Raw genomic sequence first — 16,657 nt, 5'->3', positions numbered from 1 at the left:
AGGTGACTATGCTACCTTTGGGTTACCCCGTCACCCATCTGGATAAGAAACACGACTGGATTCAATGAAAATCAATAAAACAGTTTTTCTTTCTTCGAATTATCAAAGTAAAGTCGAATTAGAGTAAAGAACAAGCGTTACGCCTCGGTCCCCCGTCGGTGAAGTGATGCGAGTTGACAAAGTGGAAGACGCAGAAAACAGGGAAGAGTCGATAATATTTGCGAGTGGGTTGGAGACACACCCACACACCAGATTAGAAGTTAGTAGTTTGTATATTTTTCAAGATATTGCGCTCACAAGGTTCAGACATATATGGTGGCGGCCATCTTGGATTTTGACGTGGTGACCCAATTTTCAATAGCGTTCTTCCTTATGTCTAGACACACCCACACACCAGATTAGAAGTGAGTAGTTGGTTTATTTTTCAAGATATTCCGCTCACAAGGTTCAGACATACATGGCGTCAGACATATATGGTGGCGGCCATCTTGGATTTTGACGTGGTGACCCAATTTTCAATAGCGTTCTTCCTTATGTCTAGACACACCCACACACCAGATTAGAAGTGAGTAGTTGGTTTATTTTTCAAGATATTCCGCTCACAAGGTTCAGACATACATGGCGTCAGACATATATGGTGGCGGCCATCTTGGATTTTGACGTGGTGACCCAATTTTCAATAGCGTTCTTCCTTATGTCTAGACACACCCACACACCAGATTAGAAGTGAGTAGTTGGTTTATTTTTCAAGATATTCCGCTCACAAGGTTCAGACATACATGGTGGCGGCCATCTTGGATTTTGACGTGGTGACCCAATTTTCAATAGCGTTCTTCCTTATGCCTAGATACACCCACACACCAGATTAGAAGTGAGTAGTTGGTTTATTTTTTTAAGATATTCCGCTCAAGGTTCAGACATATATGGTGGCGGCCATCTTGGATTCAGACAGAGATTTTTTTTTTTTAAGCGAAGGATGAAAATACCCATCGTAATATCAGTTTCAATCGTTTCTGAATAGAGCAATACCTTTAACATATCCAGAGCGAGCTGGTGCGCCGGAGGGTAGCAGCTTTCAAGTGACAGCATCAGACATGCCTTGGAATTGTGGGAAAGAGGGAATGAGGAGGTAATGATCAGAAAAAGAATGGTGGAAAGGAGCAACAAAAGTGCCTCAGGCCTAAAGATGACCATCTAATTGGCAGCTGGAGCAGGTTAGCCACTGAGCTCTCTGATCTGTGGTTTAATCTCAGATTGTTAAAACAGCACTTTAATGTTATTCCCGAATGTGTGAGCGTGTATATGCGGAGAATGTGGGGTATGCCTTCCCCCAAAACCCCTACCCCCTCATCTACCTTCGTTGCTATTTTTCCAAAATGACTTATTGCTCGTTCAGACTAGCACAGTTCCCACCCCCTCAGTGGGTCGACTTTGCGCATCACTTGCTGAAAAGAAAGTATAGTCTATCTTTTGCAAGAAGATTATAGATGTTTGTATGGTCGGTGTGCATCTAAAAGTTTATAGATGGTCTAAAGGCCTAAATGGTACATTCCAGTAGTAGTTAGGGTCTAATCTCTGAAAGATGCAAGTGTCTAAGGGGTACAAAGTGATCTACAGTGTCAAAAAAGGTCTACGTGGTCTAAAGGCTCGAAAGTCAAGGGTCCAAGCAGTCTAATGGGGTCTAAATATGTCTACCATGTCTAAAGGGTCTGAAGCATATATAAGGGGTCTAAATGAAGTTAAGGGACTTAAGCGATGTAAAGGTCCAAAGGGTCTGTGGAGTATAAATAGTCTAGGGGTCTAAAATGGGTCTCAATGGTATAAAAAAAAAAATCAGGTTTTGAAAGGATCTTGAAGGTAAAAGGGGTGCAAGGGGTCTAATGGGTCTTTGGGTTCTAAAGGGTATATAGGGGTATTAGGGATCAAAATATTTATTTGGGTTTTGATTGGGTGTTAGGGGTCTGTCTAAAGGGTTATAAAGGGTCTTCGGGGGGTCTGTGGATGTTACATTTGGTGAGGAAGTTAAACCGGCAACATTTTTGTACAACCCGAGCAGTGGATAAATGGTGTGGGCCTTCTTGTACAACCCGAGCAGTGGATAAATGGTGTGGGCCTTCTTGTACAACCCGAGCAGTGGATAAATGGTGTGGGCCTTCTTGTACAACCCGAGCAGTGGATAAATTGTGTGGGCCTTCTTGTACAACCCGAGCAGTGGATAAATGGTGTGGGCCTTCTTGTACAACCCGAGCGGTGGATAAATGGTGTGGGCCTTCTTGTACAACCCGAGCAGTGGATAAATGGTGTGGGCCTTCTTGTACAACCCGAGCGGTGGATAAATGGCGTGGTCCTTCTTGTACAACCCGAGCAGTGGATAAATGGTGGGCCTTCTTGTACAACCCGAGCAGTGGATAAATGGTGTGGGCCTTCTTGTACAACCCAAGCAGTGGATAAATGGTGTGGGCCTTCTTGTACAACCTGAGCGGTGGATAAATGGTGTGGGCCTTCTTGGACAACCTGAGTGGTGGATAAATGGTGTGGGCCTTCTTGTACAACCTGAGCGGTGGATAAATGGTGGGCCTTCTTGTACAACCCAAGCAGTGGATAAATGGTGTGGGCCTTCTTGTACAACCCGAGCGGTGAATAACTGGTGTGGGCCTTCTACAACCTGAGCAGTGTATAAATGGTGTGGGCCTTTGTGTACAACCTGAGCGGGCATAAATGGTGTGGGCCTTCTTGTACAACCCGAGCAGTGGATAAATGGTGTGGGCCTTCTTGTACAACCCAAGCAGTGGATAAATGGTGTGGGCCTTCTTGTACAACCTGAGCGGTGGATAAATGGTGTGGGCCTTCTTGTACAACCCGAGCGGTGGATAAATGGTGTGGGCCTTCTTGTACAACCCGAGCGGTGGATAAATGGTGTGGGCCTTCTTGTACAACCTGAGCGGTGGATAAATGGTGTGGGCCTTCTTGTACAACCAGAGCGTGGTGGATAAATGGTGTGGGCCTTCGTGTACAACCTGAGTGGTGTATAAATGGTGTGGGCCTTTGTGTACAACCTGAGCGGTGGTTAAATGGTGTGGGCCTTCCTGTACAACCTGAGTGGTAAATAAATGGTGTGGGCCTTCCTGTACAACCAGAGCGTGGTGGATAAATGGTGGGCTTTCTTGTACAATCTGAGCAGTGTATAAATGGCGTGGGCCTTCGTGTACAACCTGAGTGGTGGATAAATGGTGGGCCTTCTTGTACAACTCGAGCAGTGGATAAATGGTGGGCCTTCTTGTACAACTCGAGCAGTGGATAAATGGTGGGCCTTCTTGTACAACTCGAGCAGTGGATAAATGGTTGGCCTTCTTGTACAACTCGAGCAGTGGATAAATGGTGTGGGCCTTCTTGTACAACCCGAGCAGTGGATAAATGGTGTGGGCCTTCTTGTACAACCCGAGCAGTGGATAAATGGTGTGGGCCTTCTTGTACAACCCGAGCAGTGGATAAATGGTGTGGGCCTTTGTGTACAACCTGAGCAGTGTATAGATGGTGTGGGCCTTCGTGTAAATCCTGAGCGGGCATAAATGGTGTGGGTCTTCCTGTACAACCACAGCAGAGCTCAGTGCTGACTACGAAGGAGCCAGAACACATATGCCCTCAGTTACCAGCTTCTTGGAATCACCGAGGACGTGGTACTGGAGTAGCTGGTGCAGCTGGTAAAAAGCGTTGTTCTTCACAAGTGTGTTAATCACGAGCTCGTACAGGTAATGCTGGATGCAAAAGACGGAACAGGTGTGTAAACCGACATGCCAGTGTGGAATGAGAAAAATAAGGTTTTCAAAATTGATCATTCACATGAAACCACTCAAACAATCTAGTTGTCAAATTGTTTTCAACAAATACCAATTTGGAGGCAAAAAAATTGGAAATTCACTCTGTTGGAAAAGCCTGGCAATTATGGAAGAGAGTCCACCACTCCAAGTCTGTCCTTTAAAATTTAGAACAACCTACAATCTACAAGGCCTATGCTCATAGCTCAGCAGAGCTCTGAGTTGGTGCCCCGAGGACTACAAATCTGGTTGTGTCACCACTGCGACTAAGGAAGTCAGGGCAGGTATTTGTAATTTGGCCACGGTGGGGGCAATAGCACACCTACTCTTTACGAAGGACACCGTTGGAGCTTTACCGTCCACCAACTCATGCCGGCAGACGGGACACACCCATTCAATGCCCGTACGATGGACAAAACACACATTGATGAATCACCCTGCTTGCGAAACACCAGGATGACCGTTTATAGCTGGGCCAAGATTCACACCCAGGCTAGATGGCTTAGAGGAGAGTGTGTCTACCTCTACAGGTCTACGCCATCCTGCCAGCCCATGCCTCAAATTACCCTTCCGAACCGAACCCAACCGAACCCTTTTACTTGCAAGCTACTGGATTTCCTCCCCTCCTCGAGAGGGATGCACACTCGCTTCGAAGTTGTCTCGCCTGGCTTCGAATCCCGACCCAGCTATAAACGGTCATCCCGGTGTTTCATCAATGTGTGCGCCGTCCCTCGGATGGACTTAAAATGGGCATCCCGTCTACTGGCATTGTTTGGTGGACTTTAAAGATCCCACGGTGTCCTTCATGAAGAGTGGGACGAGCTATCGTTGGCACCGTGAACAAATTCCAAATTACTACGCTAACCTCAGTCGAACGGCAGGTCTGGCCAGCCAGTTCGTGAAAGACTCGGGCCAAGCTTCCCCAGCGATTCTCAGTATACCAAGGCCTTCATCTGGGTCCACATTCTGGTCTGGAGGTGAAAGAGTCCAAAACACCTTAAATTGTGACCCCATGGTGAAACATGGACACGACACCGGTACACCACACCCCGTAATCAAAAATGGGCAAGCACGCCGTGATGCCACCCTGAAATTCTGCATCATTTCAAAAATGCATGTAAACCTTTCTTGCAAACGTGGGTCCGGGTCGTTTTTATACCCCATCGACCACCATCGTACTTCCCGAATCACATCAGGGCTGACCAAACCACGGGCCTCACCTGTGCAGGGATGTGGAATTGTGTGAGGGAGCGAATGTACTCCATCAGTACAGCAATCACAAACTTGTACGAAATCGTCTGCAGGGATTGGGCGGTCACAACAAAGCAGGTGATTTTCAAGGGTACCCAGGCAGGAGTTTGAGCTCTTCACTTTACCATACTTAGAGAATGTAAATAATGGGATCCATTGTGCGGTTAACATTGGATTACTGTTACAGAGTTGCTGTTACAGTGTACTAAAGAAGATAAACGGATATTCATGGTTTTACTCCTCATCAAAGGATTACAATGGGAATCTCATGGGTCGACTGAGCTCATGGGCCAAGATCCAAATATTTGAAGTTTGTAAACTTTTGAGCCCCATCTTCAGTAAGCGCACACATCCTTTTCCTCACCCGACCCCTCCCAACATACTTCCTGCTCCATCCCCGCTCCACTAACACTCCTCCTGCACCCCTTCTCTTCTCCTCACAATTCCATTACACGTATTAACAAGAACGTCACTCGATAGAGCGCACACCTTCGCCAGGGTGATTAGTTCATGTTTTGCTTCCCACTGATAGGCCAGATCTGTATTCAGACCTGAACCAAAATCTAATCGGCTTGTTCTCGTAACCTAACTAACTAATCCACCTCGTTTTGTCATAATTTGTCCACAACTTTTTGAAATATCATCCTATGTATCGTTTTTAGTCCCATCTCTCAATGGCGAAGAATCACTTGAAAAAATTATGATCGTTAAAAAAATTATTATGAATGGTTAGAACATAGTAGAGGTGGGGGCGGAGGAATAGAAGGGGAGGGGGAAGAAGGGTGGGAGGATGGAAGGGGAAAAGAGGGAAAGGGGAAGTGGGAAGGGGGGGAAGAGGGGAATGTGGGAAAGGTGGAAGGAGAGAAGGGTGGGGGGGGGGGGGTGAGGGAGAAAGATGGGGAGGTGGGAGAGGGGAAAGGAGGGTGGCAGGAGGGAAGGGGGAGGGTGGGAGTGAGAATGGGAGGAGGGGGGGAGGGGATAGGGGGAGGGGGAAAAGGGAAAGGAGGAAGGGGAAGGTGGGAGGGGGGGAGGGGGAAAGGGAAAGGAGGAAGGGGAAGAGGGGGAGGGGGAAGGGGGAGGGGGAAGGGGGAGGTGGGAAGGGGGGGAGGGAAGGGGGGGGGAGGGGGAAGGGGAAGGCGGAAAGGGGGGAAAAGGGCGGGGGGGGGCGGGTGAGGAATAAATAAACAATTACATGAGGAGTTAAGAGGGGAATCTAAATGTGAAGGAAGTGGCATCCCACCTTGGATTCAGCAAACGGCGCAAGCACAGAAGTGTACATTTCCGATTGGTCGATCACGGCATGTGACCTCACAGGTTTGTGTGGTGCGGGTGGTCGCCCACCAGCTCCACTCTCCAAAGCCTAAACAATGCAGCGTGCACGGTTAGCAAAGTACCTGTGACATGGTAGGAAGAGGCCTCACACCTGTAGTTATGGGACCAACATGCATGTGTGCACGCTTCTGAAAGGCTCACCGCTGAGTAGGATTTATCGGTTTCAAGCCATTCTTGGTAGACGCTGTTTAACTTGTCGAAAACTACCGACACGACAGCCAGTCCCCCTGCTTGGCCACCGCTGAGCACTGTGGTGAAATGGGAAGAGCGAAAGCGAGTATTGCAAAAAAACAGGAGAACTGATTCGATGGCACAAAATATTTTGCACTCGCGTAATCAGCTGCCGGGCATACATTGAGAACAGACGTTCAAGAGGACAGGGCGACAATCTCGCCGGAGCAGCAAGAAGTCTATGAGCTGCAGTCGGTCGGGCAGTGTGGCGACGATGCGAGGGAGACGCAGACGTAGAGACCAAAGATAGCCTGGAGGTCGACGGGGTTGGGCAAGAGAAGCGGACAGGGACATCGGGGGTTCATGATGACAGTTCAGTGTTAAATCCGAACTTCAATGAAGAAGAAGCTTCCGTGAAAACAAAATGAGTGTTCTGTCGTGTGCGAAAGACAGGACGAAAAGCTGGTACTGACCCAGGCCTGCATCCATGATTATGTCCGGTCGAAACACAATCCAGCTGGTGGAATCTAGCTTGTGGTCATGGAAAACACACTCACAACACGTTTGTCATCAAGTTGACAACACTTAATAATAATAATAATAAGAACTATTCCTTTTAGGCCATGAGGTGCATAGGAGCTGGGGTGTCATGGCAGTCTCATTGGCTAAGGAGTACAATCCTGGACTAGTCGCCACTCCGTACACGTTACGGTTTTAAAAGAGTTTTGCACAAGACCATGATATATCGGACATTTTCCGTACGCGATCCCATAAACATCTCCATTTTAATGGGGGTATTATAAGGGACACCAACAGGTATTATAAGGGACCGAATACAGGATTGAATCCCGGTTCACTTACTGGGACTCAATTCCACCTCCTCTTGCCAATTGGCTTTGCCTGCACGTTAAGGATACAAAGCTCGCAAGTGGTAACGACCGAGCCAGCTCCAAGACTCGCACCTGCAAACAAACAAAACAAAGCACTGTGCCGTATCCACGTGACAAAGAGAAGTCGTTCAAAGAATCTTTCATGAACCGGCTGCCCAGGCCCGCCATCTGACCAAGGCTAGGCCAGGAATTTGGAATTTGGAAATTTGGAACGTGAAATGCTCGGCATCATGAGAACACGAATCGGAGAGTGGTTTACGGACATGGGGAAAACACTGAGGCGTCTCACTCCAGAGAGCTCCTGCCATGGAGATAGCTGGCTTAAGGTTGCTCGTCAATGACAGCATGCTCGATGATGCAACACCTTGCACGGGCTGAACCGTTTAAAACAAAACTAGTAATGTTGAGTGCAAGGAACAAAATCCAGGGTACAATACCGGCGCGAGGCTGTATGGTGAATGGGCAAATCGGGAGGGATGGCAATACAGGTTGGTGGAACTTGACCGGACCCTCGGAGCCCCTTTTGAATTGGATGTCAAACACCATGGATGTCTGTGGAGAAAGATGACAGAGCAACCGAGTAACGAGCGTGAGACCGACTTCGAACGGTCATTGTAGAAATTAACGTGCATCGGACTGGCGTTTGAATTTTTGTCCTTGTGTACAAGGTCAAGGCTCATGGAAGACTCATGCTAGAGCACCAAATGGAACCGTAGACGTAAGGGGTAAACACCGACAGCAGGGTTGATAGAGGGAGACTTGGACAAATAAGGGATGTGGGGAGGAATGAGGTGTATATAGGAGGATGTATGGGGTAGAAAAGATGGATACAGAAGGAAACTCTCAAGAAGGAAAAACTGGAAGTTTGGAAAGAAGTGGACTTAGCGGTAGGAAGGGATTTGGGATTAACGGGGGTACAAATTTGATGATTTTGGATGTGGAGTGATCTGAGATGATGGTGAACAGCTGTCTTGAAGACCTGGAGGAAAGAATGAGATTGAAGAGAATGTGGAAGTTGGTTCCACAGGTGGGAAAAAGAGGAACAAATGAGTGTAGGTGAACAGTGATGCTGGATTTAGGTAGTTTCGCCAGAAGGGGGTTGATGGTGCACCATGTGAGCCCTGCAGAAACCTGGGGCGGAGGCAAAGCATGGAAAGAGCAGAGGGTGGAGGACCAGAAAGGAGGTGGTAGAAGACAGAGAGACTACCAACCTGTCTGCGATAGCGAGGTGATAGATCCCTAGACTCTGCTTCAGTGAGAGAGATTCCAATGATTTTGAAGGCTTTGGTTTACATGGCGACAAGCTGAGCAAGATGAGAGGCAGGGGCGCCAGCCCAGAGCGGAGAGCAGTACTCCAAGCTGCAAATGAAGGCCTTGTAGGTGGATAGGAGTTCAGGTGTGCCAATGAAGGACTTTGTATGAAGGAGGATGCCCAGTCAGCGGCTGGCTTTGGAGGCAAACTTTGAAATTTGGTTTACCCAAGGAAGATCATGGCTGATAGTGAGATCCAGGAGTTTGAATGAGTGAACTTCCTCAAAAGGATTGTTAGGAAAGTAGATAGGAGGGTTTGTCAGACGGTTCCTTCGGAGAGAGATAGTGAGAGTGTGAGATTTGTCAGGATTGAAAGATATGCTCCAAGTGTTTGACCAGATTGTGATTTTTTTTTCAAGGTCTGAAGAGAGGGAAGAGGCTGCAGCCCATCTGTCTGAAGGATGAGGGATGACACGGTAGAGGTTAGGGTAATCAGCAAATGGATAAAAGGGATTTTCAGAGAGTCGGATAGATCGTTGAGGAAGATCGGGAATAGGATTGGGCCCAAACAATGTCTTAGGCACTCCAGCCTTGACAGGGAGAGGAGACGAGAGGATTCCGTTGAGAGCCACACATTGGCTACGAGAGTAGCGGAAGTCAGTAACTTACCGAAAAAAAAAAAGATGACCGAGTCAAGAGAAGGGTACAGATAAAGAATGAGGATAACAATTATAAGCAACAAATAAAATAAAACTAAATCTAGAAAATAGAATTGGATGCGAATGCGGCGACAGATATGCATCCACCTGGATGGGCTGTCAACCCACCGGTGTGCTTAATCTCAATTAAAGGTCACATGGAAAAATTAAAGGTCACGTCAGAGAGGGAGCGTGAGAGAGAAAAGCGATAAGTGGAAGAGAGTCGACATCAGATGCTTCTAACTCGAGCTACGGTCTGCAAAATGGTTTTCAAAGGGCACGTGACCTTTGACCTTAGGCCTGTTCATCTCTGTATTACAGTCCATACTTGTGCCAAGTTTCTTTGAAATCCATTCACAAGTTCACAAGTCATCATGGCGACAAAAAAAAAAACCCGACAATGTACGAAGATGGACAGACAGACAGTCAGGCAGACAGAGACGGCTGCACGGACAACTCAAAAACATAATGTCTCCGGCCTTCGGCTGCGGAGGCATAAATAGTGGTCGGAAAGCTTGCATGTGACTTTCCTGATGGGTTAAAGTGCACGCTTCCATTGGTGGTAAATTAAATATTAATAAACCAAACTGGCCGCAGTCGGATCGATGAGAGGGAATGAGGTTGAGGCGAGAGGAGATGGATTGCTGAGTGCAGGCGAATGAGGTGGAAAAGATGACGCCGAGGTACTTTGTGCCGAGTGAAGGAGCTGCGTGGTGAGCATACCTTTGAGGCCCGGTGGTGAATCACCACGAGATTGTCCACTACGTTTGTGGCAAAGCATCCAGTGGAGTTTAACTGCAGAACGTGAGTCTTGCAGGTATGTCCGTCCCTGTGGATGAGAGATAACAAGGGATTACAAGGAACTTTGACGCAGGTGGAGGCCAATCGGCCCATCAAGGCTGCAGATGGAAACGTTTCAATAGAAGACAGACGTCAATCAGGTCACCGAAGCAGTCATACTCTTGTTTCCGTCAACCCTTGCCCCTTCCAACCTTTCCCAATTTACTCCATACCTGTCCCTCAGCCCCTTTCCCTCAAAAGAGATATGAGGGTTTAGAAAGCACATAACATATCTTGATACAAACAACATATCCTCAAATATGTAGCAAAGGAAAGCTGATCATATTTCTAAAAAACGCTGATGATATCTAAGGATGATGATAATGATGATATATGATGTAGATATAGATGATATAGATGATGATATAGATGCTGATGATGTAGATGATGATGCTGATATAGATGATGATGATGATATAGATGCTGATGATGTAGATGATGATGCTGATATAGATGATGATGATGTAGATGATGATGATGTAGATGATGTTGCTGATATAGATGATGAAGATGATGATATAGGTGATGATATAGATGATGATGATATAGATGATGATGATATAGATGATGATATAGATGATGATGATGATGTAGATGATGATGATGTAGATGATGTTGCTGATATAGATGATGATGTAGATGATGATGATGATGTAGATGATGATGATGTAGATGATGTTGCTGATATAGATGATGAAGATGATGATGATGATATGTGATATAGATGATGATATAGATGATGATGATATAGATGATGATGATGATGATATGGATGATGATGATGATGATATAGATGATGATGCTGATAGATGATGATGTAGATGCTGTTGCTGATATAGATGATGCTGATATAGATGATGAAGATGATGATGATATAGATGATGATATAGATGATGACGATATAGATGATGATATATGATGAAGATTATGATGATGATATCGATGATGATGGTATATGATGACGATGATCATATAGATGATGAAGATGATATAGATGATGATATAGATGATGACGATGATATCGATGATGATGCTAATATAGATGATGCTGATATCGATGATGATATATATAATGATAGAGATGATAATGCTAATATAGATGCTGATGCTAATATAGATGATGCTGATATCGATGATGATATAGATAATGATAGAGATGATAATGCTAATATAGATGCTGATGCTAATATAGATGATGCTGATATCAATGATGATGATATAGATGATGATATAGATAATGATATAGATGATGCTAATATAGATGATGCTGATATCGATGATGATATAGATGATGATATAGATAATGATATAGATGATGCTAATATAGATGATGCTGATATCGATGATGATATAGATAATGATAGAGATGATAATGCTAATATAGATGCTGATGCTAATATAGATGATGCTGATATCAATGATGATGATATAGATGATGATATAGATAATGATATAGATGATGCTAATATAGATGATGCTGATATCAATGATGATGATATAGATGATATAGATGATGATGGAGTCTATAACAACCACAGTTATTCCCATCTCGTGGGATCGGCCGGGGAACGTTTTTGGCCCAAGTCTTCCACGAACTGGCTGGCCCGGCCTAACTTTCGATTAAATAGGCTAGAGCAGGAGGACCAAGTAATTTGTTGGACTAAGCAGGAGGACTAAGTAACACCTCACCCTGCTTGCGGAACACCAGGAAGACCAGGAAGACAGTTTAGAGCTGGGTCGAGATTCGAACCTCGGATAGACAGTCCAAAGTGGGTATTCAGCCAGATCATGACACTCGATGACGTCACACGCCAATTTAAAAAAAAAAGGAATTTCAGGATTGATTTTTTAAAAGTAAAAATTAAGTCACACAGCCGAAGGTAGTGGGAGACATACCGTGATAGGTGGTAAAGCCAGACTTCAGATCCAGCCTGACTGGGTGTAGTGCGGATGTGGTGCCGCAAGACGAGCACATACAGCTGTCCATAACTGCAGAGGATAACGAGTAAAGGGCGACACAACAGTTTAGTAATAACACAGAGATGGAGGACTTGATTTTCATGCATCAGGAATTTTTTGACGAGGTGCAGCAGTGAACGGTGAGGATTTCAAAATAAGGTGTAAGCCGTTGCCTGTGATACTTTTTTTTGCGCCATCGTGTAATACGCTGGGACGGTTCCAATATCCAGCGAGATGCAAAAAAAATTCGATTAAATCGCTGATATCGAGGTGAAGTCAACGACGTCGAAGCTTGGAAGCTAAACCCAATGAGGAGGCCCCATGTTTCATATAATCGTGTCAAATATTGTGTGTTTGTTGGATGTTCCGGAGGGCAGAGGGTTGAGGGCCGTCGGCAAGGCCTATGACTAAGGCTCACATAACAGCTGTCGTCACGTCCGGTTCGGTAAGGCAGAGCCGAGGAGGCTTGGGAATGACTGGCACCTCAACCTCAAACTTCGTCAACTTGACCAGGTTCCCGACCTGAATGGAAGAGCAGAACTGCGTTGAGATGCTCAGAACTCTCACCTGTGCCCTGCTCCACCGTCTTCCCCAACCGTGTCCTAACCTTGGCGAGTACGGGCTGAAGGGAGTTTCCCAGCGGCGTGAGCGACAGCAGGAGGGTCGGACCTTCGGAGCTAAAAACAAACCAGTTGACAAAGCTGGTTCCCATGCTTTTTATCAGCTTCACGCTCCGCTTCTCTGCCTGTACCTGCAGCCGTGGAAGAGACAAGCTCTTAATGCAAACAATGGTTAGCAGGCCCTGACACAGGAAATTAAAAGTGAGGGGGGGGGGGGGGGGAGCGGGGGGTCAGCAAAGCCAAATTCACAAAGTTCAAATCACAATCAAAATAAAAGACCAGTTACTGCACTGTAGTTACAAGAAGGAAGCCAGACATTAACAATACATACATACACTTACACACACACACACACACACTGACACACACACACACACACACACACACACACACACACACACACACACACACACACACACACACACACACACACACACACACACACACACACACACACACACACACACACACACACACACACACACACACACTGACACACACACACACGAAAAAGTAAGTACACCCCATGTAAAGTTTTGACTTTTTCAACATACAGCTATTTGATCTTCATTTCAACAATATTGATAGATAAAGGTGATATAATATAGCAAATATCATGAAACATTTACATTTTGTAGTCCATTGTATAATTTAAATAAACATAAATGCAAATTTCACATGTGGGAAAAGTAAGTACACCCTTGGCTCCAATAGGTGGTATTGCCCCCTTTGGCAGAAACAACCTCAAGTAGGCGTTTCTTATAACTGTCTATCAGTCTCTGACATCGACTGGGAGAAATTTTTCCCACTCCTCCATGCAGAATTCTTTCAGCTGTGCGATGTTTGAGGGGTTTCTTGCATGCACAGCTCGTTTCAAATCCCCCCACAACATCTCGATGGGATTTAGATCCGGGCTTTGACTTGGCCATTCCAGAACCTTCCATTTCTTTCTTTTCAGCCATTCCTTGGTGGATTTACTGGTATGTTTAGAGTCATTGTCATGTTGCAAGGTCCACCTTCAGTTGAGCTTCAACTTGCCAACAGATGGCCTCACATTATTCTCAAGCACCCTCTGGTACAATGAAGAATTCATAGTGGATTCGATGATGGTGAGCTGCCCAGGCCCTGATGCAGCAAAGCTGCCCCAAACCATAATATTTCCACCACCATGCTTTACAGTTGGTATCAGGTTCTTGTGGTCAAATGCTGTCTTTGGTTTTCACCAAACATGTCTTCTGGTACTGTGGCCAAATAGCTCTACCTTTGACTCATCTGTCCAGAGCACATTGTTCCAGAAGTGCTTGTCTTTGCCAAGGTGTTCATTGGCAAACTTTAGTCTTGCCCTGATGTTCTTTCTGGAGAGCAAAGGTTTCCTCCTGGCACACATTCCATGTAGATCAAATTTGTGCAGCCTCTTTCTAATGGTAGACTCGTGCACTTTGACATCAACAGTGGCAAGAGCTACCTGTAGGTCCCGTGATGACATTCTGGGGTTCTTAGAGACTTCTTTCAGAATCTTGCGGTCTGCTCTCGGGCTGAACTTGCTGGGGCGGCCTGGCCTGAATAAGTTGGCAGTTGGTTGGAATCTTCTCCACTTGTAGATGATCTGCCGGACAGTCGAATGATCGATTTCAAATTGTTTGGAGATCTTTTTAAATCCCTTCCCAGACTCGTAGGCATCCATAACCTTCTTTCAGAAGGCCTCAGAGAGCTCTTTTGATCTAGGCATGGTGACGCTGCACACTTCAACAAAGAGCACACCAAACTAAATGTCTGAGGTTTAATCAGACAGGTTCCTCCAAGATCCTCTCTAACGATGTTCTAATCATTTGAACCTGAGCTGGTGCACCTGATTCTCATTTTAGGTATTTGAAGTAGTGATGAAGTAGGGGTGTACTTACTTTTTCCACATGTGAAATTTTGCATTTATGTTTATTTAAATTATACAATGGACGACAAAATGTAAATGTTTCATGATATTTGTTATATTATATCACCTTTATCTATCAATATTGTTGAAATGAAGATCAAATAGCTGTATGTTGAAATATGGTGAAAAAGTCAAAACTTTACATGGGGTGTACTTACTTTTTCACGTGACTGTACATATACATACACATGTACATATAAACGCACCTATACAGACACACATATATACACACATACATATATATATATATATATATATATATATATATATATATATATATATATATATATATATATTGTTGCGGATATGAGATTGGCCTCCATCCATATCCGCTTGTAAATATTCCCCTATTTCCCCAATACTTCCCAACTATCCCCAATCCCCCATTCCCTAGTCCCATTTTCTGTAAACAACACTCTGTAGACCCGACCTCCCCCTATTTCCCCCATTAAATGTCGCATCCAGGTCCATCTCACGTAGACAACTATAGGACATCTTGCTAGTTATTCTTAGTCTATGTCAGTTAAGGACTTGTTTCCATTAATTCTGACTCTTCGTTGCACCAGAATGTGATTGTATGGCACCGTTAGGAAGTTTAGGACCTCCCAATACCTCCCCGCAGCTCTTCCTCACGGTTCAGCAACAACAACAACAACAACAACAACAACAGCAACAACAACGGCGGCGGCGCGGGGAGTGCGCGTCCTCACTCCGGCTTGGTTAGCCGCCATCGAACATGTGCTCCGACGGGGTTACCACGTAGGGGCTCGCTGTCAGCTCCTCGTCAAGGGCGGAGCCCGGTAACCCCCCGCACCCAATAGAAGCGGCGGACCGATTCCATCTGGGGCGGAGCCAACGAGCCGAGGGCATGTCACTCCCCGCTGAGCATGCGCAGGAAGAGGGAGGTGACGTCAGATGCGCGCTGGACTTGAAGGAAGAGAGACGCCACCTCCGAGCGCTGCAATACCTCCCCGCATCTTTGGACTGGACCGTGCTGTATCCTGTCCCTGAGCCAAGGTGCACCTTGTGCTATCGACTGCCTGTCCTTCCCTGCCATCAATCCCTGTGTAAGTCAGTCTTGTCCCGTTTGTCTGTGGTCTGTCGGGGATAAGATAAGACTGTGACTAAGTGCCCATCTTTTCTGTGTCTTTCCCTCATTACCTTGTAATCTACCCTTATTTTCTGCATCACCAATTATATCCTCCTCCGGAGGTCTTGAGAACTGTACCCCCTTGTGTCGTTTCATTTATCCCAGCCGTTGTGTCCTTTCCTTCATCGATTTAGCGTAGCGCGATTCGGCCAACGTTCGAGTGGAATCGGGTGAGTTAGGGAAGAATCGGGTAAACTGTGCGAACACGGCGGCCATTCCGCTCGGTCAAGCAACATCTTAAGTCGTGTCCGTAACAATATATATATATATATATATATATATATATATATATATATATATATATATATATATATATATATATATATATATATATATATAATGAACTTTGTAAGTACTTGTAAAAGCTATTTTATATTTGAAGTTATAACCTTAACCTATCAGCAATTGACTGGTTTTCCAACTGCCCGGATGATCAGCTGGGCACCGTTTTTCATCGAGGTTTCGATCCTTTCAGCCCAGAAGCTCTCCAAACGGTGGATCCATAACCCTGACTGCAGGTCCACATGAGCAGATTACTCAACATCAATGGACCCACAACCTCAAAGTTGTGTCCAGACAGTTAGTCAACACAGCAATGCAATATGCTTATTCAAACTTATATAACTACAACTTTTATTTAAAGTATTAACACAAACTAATAACTTAATCATAAATCACTTTATATAATAATATACCAAGCGATAAATACTCCACCCGACAGACAACGAATAAAAAGTTTAACAATGGGTT

General features: G+C 45.4%; 1 protein-coding gene across 3 annotated transcripts in view; it reads right to left on the bottom strand.

Annotated features, from left to right (window-relative positions):
- RMC1 (regulator of MON1-CCZ1) overlaps positions 1-16,657 on the bottom strand; it is a 41,931-nt gene that overhangs the window by 5,528 nt on the left and 19,746 nt on the right. For all 3 annotated transcript variants that reach the window (XM_078777754.1, XM_078777753.1, XM_068097847.2), the window contains exons 7-19: positions 12,815-12,958; positions 12,626-12,729; positions 12,145-12,237; positions 10,132-10,237; positions 7,897-8,011; positions 7,487-7,531; positions 7,043-7,096; positions 6,752-6,880; positions 6,540-6,646; positions 6,307-6,426; positions 5,036-5,113; positions 3,651-3,755; positions 1,030-1,098 (exon numbers count right to left, since the gene is read on the bottom strand). In XM_078777754.1, coding sequence (XP_078633880.1) covers positions 1,030-1,098; positions 3,651-3,755; positions 5,036-5,113; positions 6,307-6,426; positions 6,540-6,646; positions 6,752-6,880; positions 7,043-7,096; positions 7,487-7,531; positions 7,897-8,011; positions 10,132-10,237; positions 12,145-12,237; positions 12,626-12,729; positions 12,815-12,958 — 1,269 coding nt within the window. The remainder of the gene's footprint in view (positions 1-1,029; positions 1,099-3,650; positions 3,756-5,035; positions 5,114-6,306; positions 6,427-6,539; positions 6,647-6,751; positions 6,881-7,042; positions 7,097-7,486; positions 7,532-7,896; positions 8,012-10,131; positions 10,238-12,144; positions 12,238-12,625; positions 12,730-12,814; positions 12,959-16,657) is intronic.

Source organism: Myxine glutinosa, chromosome 5 (assembly GCF_964187855.1).
Source record: "Myxine glutinosa chromosome 5, kmMyxGlut1.1, whole genome shotgun sequence".
NCBI lineage: Eukaryota > Metazoa > Chordata > Myxini > Myxiniformes > Myxinidae > Myxine > Myxine glutinosa.
The sequence above is the reverse complement of the archived record's forward strand: the minus strand, read 5'-3'. Positions and strand labels throughout refer to the sequence as shown.